The 19,588-nt window shown below is 32.7% G+C and overlaps 1 protein-coding gene across 1 annotated transcript in view; it reads left to right on the top strand.

The window, feature by feature from the left end:
* Positions 1 to 3,049, top strand: part of LOC111003502 (monocarboxylate transporter 4) — a 37,744-nt gene extending 34,695 nt beyond the window's left edge. Inside the window, exons 9-11 of the mRNA XM_022274032.2 lie at positions 722 to 896; positions 1,846 to 1,998; positions 2,071 to 3,049. Of these exons, the coding sequence (XP_022129724.2) occupies positions 722 to 896; positions 1,846 to 1,998; positions 2,071 to 2,585 (843 nt within the window). The 3' untranslated portion in view covers positions 2,586 to 3,049. The remainder of the gene's footprint in view (positions 1 to 721; positions 897 to 1,845; positions 1,999 to 2,070) is intronic.
* Positions 3,050 to 19,588: the final 16,539 nt, after the last annotated feature.

Genomic DNA, 19,588 nt, shown 5'->3' on the forward strand with positions numbered 1-19,588 from the left:
TAAGTCGAATTCGCGTAAGTCGGGGTACAAATTTGCATATAAAGATATACAAAGTATGTTTAATTGGGACTGGAGACTAAATAAAACAATAATTTAGGAAATATTATTACATATATAATTTAGTATCTCATTCTAGATAATATGACAAATTATATTAATAGAGTGTATAAACGCAATCTGAAGTTAGTTTGATGTAGAAGGTTTCATAAATTGTAATTACAAACTCGTTTTCTTCTCCCGTATATCTCCTCGTAGCATCCTAATAATTTTTTAATTCCATGTTCTGTAACAAAAATGCGCTCTATGCTTTCCAAAATTGTTAACCCTTTTTCAATCGAACTGAGGGCTTCTGTCAAGTTTCCAACTGTCATTTGTTCTTCCAATTGAACTGGATCCAAAGAATCATGATTATGAATTTCTTCCTCTTGTTCACTCATTGATATGAGCTCATCATTTGTGACCTCCTCATTGTGTGAATCCAGAAGCTCTTGAACATCATCACTATCCTACACAGTTTACATCACTACACGTCTGTGCTTGTTGTAAACTGAACGAATAATAATGCGGGCGGGGGGAGTCAGAAACAAACGCCGCCGCTTGACTTTAACTGCGCGGCGTTCAAACAATAGTTTGAACGCCGAGAAAATTAAATCGCGTAACTCCGAATTCGCGTAAGTCGAGGTAGCGTAAGTCGGGGTATTACTGTATTCCAAACTTTCAGGCTCTCCAGGGCTTCCAAGAGGGATTGGAAGAGAGTGCGCTAGTATTATTGCAGACATTTCTTGGCTTCGCTGCAGTACTTGGCTGTGCGGGCTTTGGGCTCCTACTCGTCAGACCTTCTGCACAGTGTCTGGTTTCCAAGCAATATCTATGTCAGACGGCTATGTTAGGAATAGGTATGTATAGTAATTACTTTATTTATGCTGATTTTTCGCCTATTCATGATATAATCGGTCTCATGTTGAATAATCTAAACGCCAGATTGACTCCTCGAAAGTTACTTAATCAAGTTTTATATAAAAAGTTGTTAAACTTCGATATTTTTCATAGAAACACTGTTTTACAAAACAGTTTTGCATAGTCATTTTAACAGCTTTGAAAGAGATAGTTGATAACGATTGGATTAAACGCCAAACATTTTCAAGTTTAATTTTAAATTTTATAAATAAAACCAGAGACTAAACTTATAACATTTGTTTTAATATTATAATTATATATTTTATAATTATTATTACTCAAATATTACTTTACTATAGTATTTGCGAAGAGTAGCCAACCCTCATTGGATGCGTAAAGCTAGAAATAGAGAAGAGTGGAAGATCTTAGAGGAGGCCTATGCCCAATGTAAAGCTGTATAATTAAATCAACCGGCTTGCCGCTTAAATACTAGTTTTTATAATTTTTTTAAAATGTAAAATTTTTAGTATTTAACACTTTTATGTACTTAATAAGTAAATACAGCAATAAAGGCTTTTATTATTATTATTACTAATCACCTTTTGTATGGCCCTAAGGTTTCCAATAATTTACCAAAAGAATCTTCCAACTAGAGTCTTTAAAAATCGACTAATTACTTTTATAAAAAATGTACTATTCAATTAATGATTATTTTCGTTCACTTTTGTTGATATATATTTAATTGATATTTAAATATATGGTTTTTATTATTGGTACAAAAATGTGTAATGTAATATGTACGATACAAACAATATAAGTATTGACCAATTCATATGACTAATAATGTAAAATGTAAAATTCCTTCAGGAACAAATTTGCGTGCCTTTTTCACACATTTTTGTACCTTATTCGCGTAATAAATTATTATTATTATTATAAACTCAACAGGAATATCAATGCTGGCTCTGAGCAGCGTCGAAGGTTATCACGGCTACGTATTATTCGCGTGGATGTACGGCCTCTGTTTGGGAGGGTTCCTTTATTCCATGAAAATGCTCACAATGGAGCGAGTCAGAGGTCGGCACTTCACCAAAGTTTGGAGTGAGTACTTAGTTCAATAGTTCCCAATGTCTAGTTAAAACTTTCAAACTAAATCGGCTATTCTCTTAACAGGTTTCGTTCAGGGCGCGGAGGCGATTCCGGTTATCGTCGGAGTTCCTGTGACGGGTTATATAAACCAGCAAGTGCCTCGCGCTGGATTTTACTTTTCCACAGCTTCGACTTTATTAGGAGCTGTATTGTTGTTTTTCGTTGGGTTTTCTAAGCGGGAGCCAGATCCTCCCTTGGCGCCAGCGATTTCTGAGGCATGTCTTTGTCTGACGCCGCCTCGGTGTGAACCAGCTTGGTGTGCTTGTAGCGTCGGTGGTGCGACAACTTATTGCGCGTGGACGGGGAACTCTTGTAGTATGTCCCGTCTTCCGAAGTCGTTGTCGTATGGCGCGCCCCTTAATAGGCCGTGTTGTATGACGCCGTACCCGGAATGCTGTAGACGGGCTACCTTACGGCCTTCGCGAAGTGTTCCCGAGGGATTGGCCCGCCGTGGGGTCTGGAGCCGCAATGGCTCCTGTCGGGCGTCTTGCCACCGCCGTGAACATCATTTAATAGAACAAATCACCACTTCTGTTTAATACATAGATTTTTTTTCGTTTGAAATCGAATTGCCCTATTTGGAATATTCCTTGTTACATCCTCTGTATTCAAATGACGGATGTCTTAGATAAACAGGAAGTCAGTCTTTCCGTCATTTTATTTGATTTGTTGCTCGTCTTATTTGATGTACGAAGTTATGTAACGAACTTATTATTTCCAAAGGACTGTTTCGATGTTTGAAATGTGTTTCGTACAAATTTTATATCTCCCATTCTTAAGTACTACGGGACCTTTGATGTAGTAATATTTTGTATAATTGATCTACCTTCGTAGTTGAAATCTATCGTAATTTTATCGTTCAAAACTTGTAGTAAGATTATTGTGAATATAGTTAACATAAACTTACCTATTAATTAAGGAACATTGTCAATTTAAAAGTTTGTTACAGAGGTATTGTAATATTTATTTGAATTTTGTGATTGTTACCATATTAGCTAATTATTAATTTTATAAGTAACAGGTTGAGAGTTTTATAATAATTGTTTTTCTACAATACTGTTCAAGTTATTATTTAAATATTAAAGTTTTAGAAAAAGAAATTTGTTTGACTTATAGACTCGTTTTACCTACAGCGTAGCGGTGGAAGCAGATAATGTGTACGTCTACCTATATCTTGGATAAGAATCCAGAGGAAACTGATATATCTATATCTGATATAAAATAAAATAAATCAGTGGCGCTACATACCTCTTTAGGTCTTGGCCTCAGATTTCTGAATCTGTTTCATGATCATTTTTTTAAATCTATATATATATATATATATATAAATAGGCAAGTAGGCCTCACTGGAGGCTACGAAGTAAGTCTATGCCAGTGCCTGACACACGCCGTCGACTTTTTGGGTCTAAGACATGTCGGTTTCCTCACGAGGGTTTCCTTCACCGTTCGTGCAAATGTTAAATGCGCACATAGAAAGAAAGTCCATTGGTGCAGAGTCGGGGATCGAACTTACGACCTCAGGTCGAGTCGCACACTGAAGCCACTAAGCCTACACTGCTCTACTATATAATGATATAGTATTTCAAATTTTACTGTAACATTTATATTAGGGTACACTGTCCATTTATCTAGCGTTTGACCACAAAATTTAGTAGGTAACACAGGCATCCTGAACATGCCTCACGCAAAGGTTGTGGAGAACGGAAATTCCGGCAATAAATATCACGCCAGCCCACTGTTCTAGAGGTTTGAATGATTATCGGTTAGATATTCGATGAAAGCCTTTTCCACATTAACGAATTTCTGTGGTTTACAGATTTAGTTCAGAGATTTTAGCTATCAATTTTAATAGTAGATTTATATATATTTTACTGAGTTGAAATATATTTTAACAGCTTAAACATATATGAACATAATGAGAAAGCATCGCGACGATACCTCACGGCGTTGACTCATATAATACCCATCTTTGGCTAAGATTTGGCGCAGAGATAGTACGAACTATGCTTTTTAAATTATTAAAACTCTCCCACTCATACTTACCCTTAGTACCCAAAATGCGAGGACGAATGTCAGTTTTTGCCGCGCACCACCACTTTGTGGAACCAGCTGAATGAACGAACCAATTCGACTTAGGGTCCTTCAAGAAAAGAGCGTACCACTTCTTAAAAGGCCGGCAAGGCACTCGCGAGCCCTCTGGCATTGAGAGTGTCCATGGGCGGCGGTATCACTTAACATCAGGTGAGCCTCCTGTCCGTTTGCCCCCTGTTCTATAAAAAAAAAGGTCTCGGAAGGGCTACAGAAAATTCAATATACATTTAATGCTTTTTGATGAAGATATTTTGTCTTGTGATTATGAACAGCTCAACGTGTAACAAACTTCATTTATATAAATCACCATTAAAATCGTCGCACGCAATATGCCTTACTGAAAGGATGATTAATGTACCTCGTGATCTAAGACGTTTGCAAATGGATTACAAATGAACGTGCCAAGTGTAAGACAATGAAGATATTCACCAATCATTGGCAAGGATTACCTTGGTTTGGTTTTATATTTGAAGAAAGAATACGTAAGAAACAAAACAAACCGTGATACAGTGATATATGTTTTTCATACATATACAATACACGTGTAAAGCGATTCAATTCAATTCAGTCATTCATTCATTTAGGTAACTTAATGTACACTTATGAACGTCAAATAATAAATATTAAATGAATCTAATTTTACATTTGCCAGTTCTCAAATAAAGGGCGAACGGAATAGAAGAACTGGCAATAAACTCTCCGCCACTCTTTTTAATCGCCAAGTTTTTTTACACATCGTTTGTAAGGAGCTGCAACCATTACACCATGTTCCATATGACATCTTGAGTAATAAAGAATAAAGAAATAAATTATAAACAAAGATTTGTCCTCTATCAGCAGGAGGCATGGTGAAATTTATTAATAAATATAATGAAATTTTTGTATTTTTTACATTATTATTAATATATAATAGTAAATATGGATCTTTCAACCAAAACGTGAGACTAAAAAAATGCAGAGAGTTTCTTGCCACTTCTCGCACACTCTACGCCCAATACAGTAAATAAATTTTGATTATAATATGCTTTGATATGAAAACATAGCTGATATCCAATTGGAACAGCAATTTTGAGAAAACGTAGAATATATTATGAATAATTAGTTTTTTTCCGTATCTTTGTGTATTAATGCCCTTATTTGTTTTGTTTTTTATACATATACTAGTTGACCTGGCAAACGTCGTTTTGCCATGTATATCATTTACAATTAAAAATAGGGGTTTATCAATGATCGTAAAGGGGTGAAAATTAGGGGTTATATGTATTTACTAATAATGTATCATAAAAACATATTTTTTTTATCTAAAGTTTAGAGGTAAAAAACATTTAGGGATGGATTAAACCTTAACATTTAGGGGGATGAAAAATAGATTTTATCCGATTCTCAGACATACCCAATATGCACACAAAATTTCATGAGAATCAGGAACGCCGTTTCGGAGGAGTTTAACCACAAACACCGCGACACGAGAATTTAATATATAAGATTGTATATATATGTTATCTGTTTTGGCTTTCTGTATTGTCTTATAATATGTATAAGTATAAGCTATTAGATTACTTATAATTAAAAAAATAAATAAATATTCCAGGATTTGTAAAAGATTTTATAACCACGATATAAATGTAATCAAATATTTACTTTGTGAATCACTTTCGATACTGAATGGATTCAGCATTCACTTTCGTTAAACAGGCAATTAATACATCAAACACAGTAAATAGTAATTTGAATCCACATTCAGGAAAATTCATGAAACGACAATCACATGAAATGTTGACATTTCCATAGGTACATGAAATAATGATAATGCAAAGTTACTTCACGCCTATTATCGTCGACATATGTGGGATCATTAAGTCCTGATAATTGACTAAACATTTACTCAGATCGTACGGAACTCTCCGTCTGACAAAGGTTCATCTTGGTTAGTAAGACAACTTCAAATTATAAGTAATACATAAAAACGAATAGTAATAAAAACGTATACACAAAAAATATATATAGGATTGGCATTACACACAGATTATAATAATATGATTATTATAATAGTTTACCATGTTTTTATGTAATATATTTATTTGGATTGTTTAATTTTTTTATGCTTCAGGAGACATACGGGAGGCTCACCTGATGTTATATTATACGGCCGCAAATGGACACTCACATTGCCAAAAGGCTCTCAAGCGCGTTGCCGGCCTTTGAATTAGTATGCACTTTTCTTGAAGGAACATTAATAGACCTGTATATGCATGACTATTATTTATTCTATCATTTACTTTAGACTGTGTCAAATGCTGTAGTATGCTTTATATACAGCTAAGAATTGCTGTAGTAAATGTGAGATTATCAGTATTTCATTGGAGTGCATTTAAATAAAATAAGTGATTTTATTTATACAATTTAAATCCACACGTAATCGTAATTGTAAATCTCTAAAGATAATTTGTTCCATTTCGGATGCGAAATTTCTTTGAATTATGTAACACCCGATGCAGCCTCGTTACTTAAATATGCATATCATTATCAAGAATTCTGGACGAACGTTGCATGTTTACTAACATGTGTTTAAATTGCTTTTTCTGAGCATATAGAATTACCAGATTTGTTGAATGTTTGCGGAGAAAATATTGTTTTTGACGTCTTGCTTCGCTCAAATATTTCTCTTTTGGATAAGCAAGCACGGTTCGTTACAAATTTAATATTAAGATGGAAACTTTTTTTTATATTATATTATATGTAAAAAATAGTAGACATATCATTTTTTTTTTGAGTAAGCCTCCGGGCATTGCATGTCTATGGGCGGCAGTTATCTCTTCTTTAACACCTGTTCGCAAAAAACATGCAAATTTTTCTAGTTTCTTGAACTACCAATATAGATTTTACTATAAAGAATATTGACTATTATATTATATATTGTGTAAGCTACCTACGTAGTTTAAGATTATATTTTATGGACTAGTACCTGGATGACCGAGCATTGCTCTGTATTTTTTTTTTTTTTATAAATAATGTGTTTTTTGGAAATTTTTAAGTACGAATTACATACTAATAAAATGATGAAATATGAATAATATTTTTCGATCTTACCGACAGAATAATAAAAAAAAAATGAACTGGTTATTTAAAGAAAAAAATCATCGTCATTTCTAGCTAGATCGATTTGTCGCCCCCGAAACACCCCGTATACTAAATTTCATGAAAATGGTTGGAGCCGATTGCAAGATTCCAATTATATACATATATACAAGAATTACTCGTTTAAAGATATAAGATAATAGTTATATATAATTGATATTAATAATATAGAATATTCACCTAATTGAATGAGGCAATTAATTATCTTATTTGTCTTTGATACTTGCCGGCCCCGACTCTGTCTACGATATAAAATAGTCTTTTCTCCAATGTCCCGTATATCACACGAACAATCTCATTACTTTATAAAGGCAAAGCTATCCATGCATATAATTAATTGTGAAAGTTACAATTTCCCGATTTACATAATTATGCCTAGTGGCCACTTTTAAGGAGTCCCAAAGGAAAGTACCAAAATTTATCAATAATTCATTCACTACTGTTAATTATGTAATAGTATGCCTTTTAAAGGGAAATCGGCGTATTTTAATAAAAAAATTAAGCTCTTCATTCATTCATTTCATTCACATTTAGAATAGACAAAACGGGTCGATAAACTGGACCTTATGTTCATAAATTAGTTTTGGATCTTTTGCTAAGTAGTGTACATAAGTAAGAATGTCATTAAAAGTAAAAAAACCTAAGTTGATGAAAATACAGTCAGTTACGTTTCAGTTCTTAAAGTTCATATTTTGGCCGGACGCGATGTTCTTTCATTTCTCGAATCTGCCCCATTGTGTAGTCTTTCCAAACATTTTATTACCTTGTAGCCCCAAATTTACGATAAGCATCATAAAACCTCAGAGGCGTACGATGGAGACTATAAAATTATTTAAAGACATTTACTTTTGACTAATAATTTATAAGAAACATTATGTACCTTAAAACACAATACATGTAACTTGGAAGTCACAGGCTAAAATATGGTTCTCAGTACTTCAAGAGCCTCGAATTCGTGTTTGTTATGTAACCTATAAAATAAAGGACAGGGCAGGCAGGGTAATAAAATTATTATTAAAAAAATTTATACCTACACTACTACCATACCATAGCTTTTGTACATGGCCAAACCCTTAGATCATGTGTTTGAATTGGTCGTTGTCTGTCCCAACGAAAATCAACGATATGACAATTGAGGACTATATTGAAGTGAAACTTCTTTAGAATCGATGTGATTTCAAACCGGATGCAACGGAAAAAGCGACAGTAAAAAGAGATAAAAACATATATTCATAAGATTTAACGTGGGAGAAAATGAGATAGGAGGCATTTGAATTTCAAACTTTCGTTGTTTTAGTTTTTGTCAAATTAAAGATTTATATTAAACCTATAAACAATTCAAATTTATTTTTTAAATATATTGTTTTTAAAGAAAAGTTTAATACTAGTGAAAAATGTTTCATTTATGTATGATTAATTTTAAAAACTTTGTTTTTGAAGGTTTTACTTCTACCACGTGTGGATTGCACATATGTTTTTTTTAAGTTTGTTAACAAAAATAATAACAAATGATTCTTTAATAATTATAGTTTTCTAGCTCTGACTAAATTTATATTTACAAAAAAGGAAAGGAAAAATGTAGTAAATTGTTAAATAAACATTGTAAATAAATCGTCATAACGCATTTTAATTAAAACTCCATCAATTTGAAAAAAATGATAATGATGCCTTGCTTATCACAGAATTAAATCAATTTCATATTTAAAGAACTGTAAAGATGGACTACTATCTCAGTGACGAAGTTTGGCCTAATCAGGGACTCATAAAAGCTTGTACTTTAAAGTATAATAATTTTACCTTTCCTTTGACCTTCCTTACTTCCTTCCTTTTTTACCTTTACATTGTAGCTTCCGATTAGACTTAAGTATAAGGCTTATTACAAGCTACTTTGAATACGGCGGTTCCAATCTACAAATTGCCCTACTAAATAATTGCGCAAATAAAACCAGGATTACCGCGCGTTTTAAGTCCAATGAATCTGTCTCTCTTACTTAATATAGCGTAAAGTTTGGCAGACAGAGACGACGAGTTCTTTAGCTAAAAGAGTGCAGAATTATTTAGTTTTTATGAATTTTTGACCATTGCATCCTATATGCATTACGCACCAAACTTCCATCCGGGAATTGGAATATATAATGTAACGAATTCCCGATTACATACGTAAAATAAATTTCTTTTAACTAAATAAAAGTTTTATCCGTTGACTCGTCCGACAGGTTTTAAAATATTTGAAACGTGGGATTAATTGTAACTATATTGTAAATTGCTCCTGTCGTCACTATAGACACTTTTATTATTACATAATTCTTTATTCTTATTACAATGAAACAATTGACGACCCGTCACTTTCCGTGCGGCTTGATCTCTTGGCGTTCAATATAAATGTGTATTTTCTCTCTGCATCTTCTACTTACTATGGAGAGTGTTCAGAGGGGTTTTTCGGTCTAATACCTGCAACTAAACATATCTTAAGGTAATTTCTGCCGCGCACCATTACTATGTGGAAGCTGCCCACTGAAGTATTTCCGAACCAATTCGACTTAGGTCTAGGGGGGCAAGAATTGAATCCAATTCTTAAAAGTCTGGCAGCGCGCTTGCAAGCCTTCTGGCAATGCGAGCGTCCATGGGCAGCGGTATAATATAACGTCAGGTGAGCCTCCCGTACGTCTCCTGTAACATAAAAAATAAACAATCCAAATAAATATATCCCAAAAGAATTTGAAACAATTCGTTTAGCGGAATTCAGATTTTATTGCTCACATAAAAATACTAGATACCGCGTAACCGAGCACGCGGAAAAATCTATTATGGCACGTAAATACAGAAGAAATTCAATATAAGGTTAAAGGCAATATACTATGTAAACACCTAAAAGAAGGCTTTCGCGCTAAAGTGGAATGTTATTTGATTCTTTGGGGAACACTATGTTTCTACGTTCGCAGAACATCTTTATTGGTTTATTTTTATTATGTTTCCAAACCAACGCTAGCACGAACTACGAAGGGTTTGTTAAACACAGTTCATATCTGTTATCTGCCTTATGTTCTTTTGGTGCGCTAATAAAATGCTTAATTACTTAAAATAATGTCATTTTTTTAAGTAATTAAGTTTGGTTTGGAAGAGCTGGGAAATGAGGTATTTTTACTTAAAAGGGTTTCCAAATCTTACACTATGAAAAGAAAATATACTTAAAATGAATAAAGACTTTTTATTATTTATTATTATTATTATAATTGATTTTTTTGTATTATGGAATTTATTTTATTTTATTGATAAAAGCTTGCCAACGATACATTGCCACTGATTTATTGTAAAATCTGTAATAGAACCACAATTTAAATTTTTAGGACAAATGTGACATAGACGAAGAAATAACACAAAAAAATTAAACAAAACGATTGAAATCACAGTAGTGAACCGAATAATTAGTTTCTGATTATACTTTAAGTGTAGTAAAATGTACCAGTATATATAAGATAGTAATAGTACTATACATATAAAACTAGCATATTTCCGTTAAGTATTGACTATGGCAATATGCCAGCTTTTTTAGAAATAAACACAGACAACAGCACATCATACACAACTCAAAAAGCGCAGAGACATCTTGTCATTACCAATTTCTTTAATTCACTGTCGATTCAAAACTTTATACATTCGCTAACAAGCTTAAGTGACATAATTTAAAACTTATGCTCAAACCGTAGTTAAATTATAGTAAGTTCTATGTTTATAGTACTTCAAGTACCTAGTATCATAAGTATGTGAAATGGAAGAGAATAAGAGCCGACGACACAGGGACTCTTAGTGTGGAAGCTGTACATCTCTTTTGATATGTGAAACAAAGTTTTAGTAGTTATACTTCTTTTGGCGCGTTAGGGAAAAATTATGAGAGTAAATTTTAACAATACGCGCGCACATCGTCTCAAAAATCCCGACAACCGCACATAGCCATTTAAAATAAAAATGTCAATATCTTCAATTATGTAGAAATATTTTTTGTGATATTTAAATAAACTTTGTTTAACTAGATAATGCTATAATAAAACTTTCAATGTATTAAATACCTTTTTTCTATTGTTACAGTCGTTTTTTCTACCAACGTAGATATTAATTATATGTTTACTAAACGTAGATAATAATTATTACTTTTATATAAAAATGAAAAATTTTTGAAAAGATTTTTGTCTTGTAACGCCAAAGAAGGCTAACTTTCAACGCATATACATAAGATAGAGACACATGTTTTTTCTTTGTTACTAAGCGTTCAGCTGATGACAGAATAACATTAGCTTAGTCTATTTAAATATTCACCTAAATTAAAATGGGTTAAGCGATTTAGCCATGAAAGCGAAGAAAAAACATAAATATTTATGAAACCCACCTTGGCTTGGCTGTTCTAAGAATGTGTTCTAGACATAAATTATCATTACACTGTTTTTAGGCACTATGCTTTCTACAATCCAAAATCTTGTTTAAAGGGGTTTCAGGAAATCGATAATAATTGACGGTCTTTGTTTTAGGCGAACAGTGTATATCAAAAAAAGTAAAAAGTGTATGATATATAAGTGCGTAAAACAACAAAACTGCTATATGGATGCAGAGACTTCACGCACAAATATATTTTGTATAGATTTTTGGCGTGACTAACACACTAATTCTGGTCTCTAAATGTTACTCCAAGACTTGTACTTAAAAGAGGTAGTTTATGACTAGCGTATTTTAACGCGATTCTAAGCGATTATTTATGAGTATTGCGATTTTCACTATATAGGCAAATTATTATATAATGTAATTTCATGTTATTATTTCATACATTGAGAATTGCTCTGTAATAGCTTAGTTTTAAGTAATTACTACTGATAAGGGCAGTTTTCATTATTCATACATTTGATGTATGATTGTTTATCATGCAACGCATACGGCGTCTGGCCCTACATTTCTATTTATTTTACACTTAATAGGTTACCAGTAAAGTATGAAATAGAAACAGATTTTCTGTTTAAGATTCTCAAATCTACCTGCTTCCGAAATGTTAAGAAAATTACAAACAATTGTGTAAATGAATTATTTTTCACGACTTTTGAATTAGCTGAATTTTCACTCGCTTTTTTGGGGATAAATGATTATTTGATATTAAAGTCACGTTCTGTACAGGTTCGTCCTTTGTTTATACAAATTCGCGTCACGTATTCCTTAGATATCCATAGAGTTAATGTGCTTTGGTTGCGTTCGCATAATTTTTCGATTTCCGTCACATCGCAAACAATTTGAACTTGGAACGCAGCTGCTTGCTCACCTGTTGGAAAATGTTGGAGTGTTGAACTGAAAGGAATTTAATGAATGGAAATATTCTCGTTCGTTCTCAATCGTTTCTATGACACGTATTGCAGACAATGAAGGCCTAGCACCCTCCAGCACGTTTTTCATTTAAATTTTTTTTTATAAGAATTTATGCAACTTTTTTATTTCAACTGCTTTTTTACACTACATTGTAAACTACAAATATATTAAGTTAGGTTCATTTTCACGTGTAACAAGAGTATTAGATTTGCCGCCAATTCACAAAAACAAATGACGAATGAATGCAAAATACTACTACTAACTCTTTGGTAACATTAGGTTACCAAACAAAACCAAGTTTGGTGATACCAAGAGTTCTAAATTTAAAAATTTAAAAAAGTTTTTTTAATAGCAATGTTTCTAACTGGCTAGTTCTAAAAGTTTTCAGTGTTACCCACGTATCACATACGTTTAATTGAAAAAAAACGGGAAAAACGCGTAAAACCTTCGAATTTGGCTGGCGCACTTTTGGTTGGATTTGTTGTAAAAAAATATTTAAAAAAAATTAAGTGATATTCTAATAGTTAAATATTTTATGTAATACATATCATGTCGAGTTTCTAACTATACCTAATTAATTTAGCCATGCCTGTGAAATTTTGTGGGTTAATTTACGTTAGTGTTACTGTGCGATTATTAATCCTAGTGTATCTGTAGTGTTTTTAATTCTCGATACAATAGAGATTATTATCACTATAAATAATAATCCTCAACGAAGATATAGATGATACTTAGTAAATAAATACGACCTAAAACTTTTAAAGCCAAAAGAAAACAGTTTAAACGTATTAGGTCTACAGTCAGATATCTTTATCGGTTTCTTCGATCACCCTTCTGTGCCTGACATACTCCGTCACATTGAAGGCATGCCGACTCTTTATAATGTTTTCCTTTACTCTACAAACGAATGTTAAATGTACAGTTAAAACTTTAATTGGTGCACAGCACGGGGATCGAACCTACTACCCCGAAACTACGTTGAAGTCACTAAGCCGACACTGTTCTAACGCTTCTTCAAAATGTTTATTTATGTCTGAAAGTATAACATAGCTATGTTGTATGTAGCTACATACAGATCAGACTGAATATATTATTGTATTCAATATTGCGGCGCATTGCATAATTTAAGTCAATAAGTCATGCTATTAGTACTATTAGTATAATTCATGATAGTAATAATACAGTTTCACAACAACCCTCTTCTTGACCTCCGGTTGCGTCTGTTTGCATCGTTTTTCTTTTATAAACAAGTAGGTCAGCCTTCTGTGCACACGTCTACTTTTGGCTCTAAGACGTGCTCGGTTCCTCGCCATGTTGTTTGCGAGCAAGTGATAAATGCGCATATAAAATCTTAACAAACAAAGCTACGCTGTTGCTCCATTTGCGCAAGATCCATTCAAAAGATTAATTTTTTTTAAAGTAATAAAATTGGGAACCGCGACTAGCAGGTCAAGTGAAGCAAGGGGAAATAGGCCATACACTTCAAAGAGATAATATTATGCTTGGAAACATGCTGATCCTACTCCATAGGACAATGAAAGAGCCCTGACAAATTCAATTAGTTGCTAATCAAATTTTATATAGTTTTGTTATTTTTTGTTTTATAATAATACATACTGTAATTATTTTATTTTTTCTCACAAACGATTTTATTGTTTTTTTATTACTCTTTATTTTATAATATTCTACGGTTTCTATATTGTTAAATTTGTGAGGAACGTGTATACTAACAATAATAGACTTGTTTTATTCTAGGAGTAGGTATATTGTGTTCATATATTATTATTTCACAAATATATATATATATATATATATATATATTAATATTGTAAATTATATTTTAAAAGTGTGGAGTTTCTTACTTATTCTTCTCCACATGAAACTACCGTTTGGAAGGGGCAACTAGAATCACCCTTATATTTTATTTAACGTTCAAAAGTGCCATTTTAGGTGGTCTAATTGGAATAAATGATTGAATTTGATTCGACCCCAAGCAGGCGCTCCAACCCGCAAGGAAAGCGTGTCAGCCCCAAGTTGCAGATGAGGTGATGAGGTCTAGGAGCTAGGTGAAATAAGAGGTTGAAGACCGATTGAGATGGAGACTCTTAGTGGATGCCCTCTGCGTGGGTAGGGGTGGGGAGGACTAGGGGTTGTGGTTATGCAGGCCTTGGAATGGCCCAGTGGTAAGGAAACAGAGAGGACGCTCAGGAAAGTTAAGATTGAATAAAAGGGATAGCGGGGAAGAATTGAAAAAAATATTGGAGGAGATTACAGTCCATCATGTCATCAGTCATAATGTAATAATTGTGTGGTACTCGAACACAAGCTATTTTTTATTACTTTTTCTATTTCAAATACAAAGTGCACTGTAAATGCTGAGACTAAACCCCAACCTAAACGTAGTCATCTTCTATTTCCGCTTCGAAAATTCACTTTATCCTTGTCGTGTCCGATTTGAAATTGGAGTTATATAACGTGGATAGAATTTCAAAATCCTATCAAGATTTTATTCAGATAGTGTTGTTAAAGACGGAAGTCAGAAACGAAGGTTTCCGTAACTCTTATTATTAATTGCATTATGAAACACTGGATAGGAAGGTAATGGAGATAATACAACTATACTTTTAGTACCTAGTTTTTTGCTTTTTTGGAAAAACAAATACACAACTGGGGCGATAAGTAAATAAGTAAAGAAATAAAGATAAGTAAAGCGAAAGATTACCATAATAGTATTTTCCACGCCTTGAATTGAGGACTGTGAGTGACAAACATTTGAAATGTTGTATTGTCTTTTTTTTAACATAACTTTTATACATTTAAAGAAAAACACTTTTTTACGGATTAAATTTATGTATTATTGTATTTAAATATAAATTTAATGCCCATGGACACTTAATACCAGAGGGCTCGCGAGAGCGTTGCCGGCCCTTTTAAAATTGGCACGGTCTTTTCTGGAAGGACCCTAAATCCATTTGGTTCGGAAATACTTCAGTGGGCAGTTCCACATAGCATAATGTATTTGTAAATACAACTAGAAATTAGATTTTACACTTCTTTCAAGCACGAAGTACATTCTTTAGTATTGCATTGCATTCCCTTCCATCGCTTGAATATTTCCAATAATTGGATTATTCTCGTTAAAGCGAATCTGCAGAGGACTTAGTAAAACCAACGAGATCTCTGTGTCTATTTACAGTTTGCTACTTTATAGCAAATATCCAATACGTGTAACTTCACTCTCAATGTTACATTCTGAAGCTGGTGAACGAACACTCCAAAACATATATTATTTAAAATACACATATGCACAAAGTCTATAACAGTTTCTTAACAAATTTAAATTTTGTAAGCTCAATTTCTTTTTTCGGTTTTCTAGGCTTTCCATATATTATCCTTACTCAGTCAAAAGATACATGAATTTTATTTTTTTAATACAGTTGTATAAAAAGTGGCGTTTTGCAGGGACGTTCGGGGTGCGGGCTATTACACACTAGTGCTTTTTCTTTACCTTTTCCGAACTCGTGCGTTCTCTTTCAACTGTCCAAACAATTTTTTTTTATTTTGAAGGATTTTTTTTATTCATAAAACATTCCTATTGAATTACTGATATATTAAAATAAGCCTAAATCTTTGTGTACAACAAAGCGATTTATTCTACAATATGTATTCTTTTACTCTTAATTCTAAAAACATTACGAACACCGGCTACGGCGAAGTGGCCATTCATCGTCAGAAAGGGAACAATAAATTTTATAAATAGACAATCTGAAAACATTTAAGGGTCAATCAATCTACGTTTTATAATTTAAACCTCACCGTCTGTATTTATTATTTTCAGTTCAGTTCCTCTAAATTGTTGGGAATTATAAACACAGTAAACTGCCTTATAACGCGGAGATTTATCAAGTTATATTTCTGTACAGTATAAATTTTATTAGTTTGTCGAGTGCATAGTTAGTTTTGCGTACCTTTGCAACTGTTTTGTTTGTGCTGTTATATAATAATACTAAATAATAAAATAAGCGTGTGTTTTATTTTTCTTCTTCTTTCAGTGCCTCTCCATTACTGGAGGTTGGCCGTCAGTGTCTTGTCTTGCGCCAGATGCAGCAACTCTTTCGCATTTGCAATTCCTTTTATCAAAGTTGCTTAAATGTTATTATTTTTCGAGTAATTTACAAAAAACGAAATATCATTTTTTTTATCTTATGTTGTTAATAACAATTACAAACCACCAGAAGACGAATAATGGAATTTGTGGCGGTTTTTGGTGTCATCTTGTAAATATCTTATATACTTACACTTGATACAGAAATACAAGTTTTCAAACAGTTTATTCACCATTTAAGTTTTACGACATTCAAGTTTGGTTACGAATGGAATTGTGTACAGTTCGTGATTGTACCAACTTAAATTACTTCGAGGTTTGAGAAACTTATATGTAATGTGTGTTTATATCTTTCCAAACTATTTGAAGCCTTTATTAGAGTCTACGTGGATCGCTTAATTAAAGGGTGGATGAGAGGCACTTAACCCTATTTCTGCTTTTGTTATCCTAATAAGGTTAGTAATAAAGAGGAGAGAAGTTCGTATATGGTTAATATAAACTGAGTTTATATGTAATTTGTTTCTTTTTTTAACGCGAAAAACCGTATGGCTGAAACGAAACGAGAGACGTGAGAAAGAAACGAAAGAGTAGGTACTTTAGTGAAATCGGTGAAATTCAACTGATTACTTTTTGTTAATAAATTGTCTAGAATTATTTAATTAATTAACCTCCATATTATATGTTAATAGAGTGTGAAAAAATGAATAATTCTCACAACCCAACGCTGAAGTCGGTTTATCGGTAAAAAAATATTTCAATGTTCAAAATATACACGTTTACATGAGAGATTTATAGTTTATATAATAAAATTATATTATATTATATACATACAAATAAACACTCACTGTCACGTATCACTGTCTACTAGTTGTCTTTTCAAGTTCTAACTCTAATTAGTATTTTAATTTACCCACGAGTGCTTACAAAAATATTACTGTGGCATCTATTTTTCTCCCTCTGGATTTTTCTGAGTTTGAAGGAGTTGCCATCATACGAAGCCAGGCTATCAAACTTTAATATTATCAGTAGAGAAACTTAAATGATATATCGTTTGTATTTGGGATATTTAAGAACCAGGTTGATTTCCCAGATCTTTTAACAATTCAAATTTCGTGTAGCCTCCCCAGGCATCACATCATCCCATTTGCGTCTCGTTTCAGAAGAACGCGTTATGTTCGAATCTCACCAATACTAAAATTCAGCATACGATCTCGGTCTGCATACACATAGTTTGAAACTAACACTTTTCCTTTAGTTTTATATTATTTTTTTTTACCTCTTCGTTTTTAGTTAGCTTTGCTCATAAGAGTATCATTAAATATTCTATTTTTTTCTACCCATGTAAAGTACCGAGCGTTGGCAATCTTTTATAAATACATATATAAATAAATAGTAAGATTTGAATGATGAAAAATATCGATTAACTTATTTTAAAACAAAGAACAATAATTTCCATGAAAAACATTTTCAAATAATTATCACGTAATTAACAACAGTTAAAAAGAATTCTCGATAGAGAACAGCACAATACCTTTTTCTTAAATAAAGACACGAATTACCCGCGGCTGCGAAGAAACCGACGGATCTAATTACAGTAATGTCGACATTTGGATGTCATGACATTAATTACACATCAAGACAATTTTATCTATCTAAATATCAAGTTTCCATAAAACCATAGGGTAGCTGTAAGATAACGCTTTAATGATGGATAGATTACTATGAAGCATTTACACACCCACATATCCTTGGGGTAAATGTATACTAAACGATATTTTTAATATTACTAATGTTTTCGGAAAAAATTGCTTCTTAATTAATATTTATCCTGCAGGGATATTGGAGCCTGATATTATTTGCCTTATTATAAAATGAAGTGTATAGACATTGTATATTACATCATCATATAATCCTAACCATGTTAATTCCGGTACAATCTTATGTCGTATAATATGGACGTATTTCATAGATTTCGTATTGTTTCATATATTATTGTCGCCATGGACAAACTCATAATCATAAGGTAAACAGGAGTCGAAACAAATTGCACCTGCTTGACAAAGCGACGTATTCATAATAAATGATCCTAGGAGCAATTTGAAACAGTAGTTGACTTTCATTGATTGATGTGTTGCCCATACATTCGCACCGCTATTAGAAAAGCAAACTAAATAGGGTTTGGTAACGAAAATTAGTTTTACTGTAGACCTGATTTGTTGCATTTTCACATTTTTCTTCAATCGGCAGCTCATGTCTGAGCGTCGTGGTCAGCTAAAAAGCTTCTGGAGTGGATAATCTGTTTCTATCGGTCTCTGCAAACCTCCTCTCTTATTGATTGATCCATCTGGCCAAGTGATCTTTTTCCTTCTGTGTTATCAACGAATCTTAGTGTTTAAAAGCGCCCGCTTAAGGCCACTAAGCCAACACAGCTCTTATAACTATTTTAATACTGCACAGTGTACATACGTTTTAAAATTTAAAAGCTGGAACTAGAGATTATCCCTTGAAAAGCTGTAGCAAACTTATGTCACAGAGATAAGACTAATATTTAAAATTCGTATTCTACAGAATCGTATACAAAAGACAATAATGAAATATAAATTCTATTGTGTGCTATTGCGTATATCAAGCGTTGTCTTAAATGAATTATATTATATTATTAAAAATTTATTCATATAAAATGATTACATAAAAACACGTGTACTTATTGTTGATTTAGTTTGAACCCTCAAAAATCAATTCTACTGCTGAAATGCAGCCGACATTAGAATGTGCATAGGCCTTCTTTAAAAAAATTCTCTGACCTTATTTTTCGCACCCTGCTCCGTACGGCCCCCCATCGCGTAGGTTATCGTCCTCTACTAC

Source organism: Pieris rapae, chromosome 21, assembly GCF_905147795.1.
Source record: "Pieris rapae chromosome 21, ilPieRapa1.1, whole genome shotgun sequence".
Classification (NCBI taxonomy): Eukaryota; Metazoa; Arthropoda; class Insecta; order Lepidoptera; family Pieridae; genus Pieris; species Pieris rapae.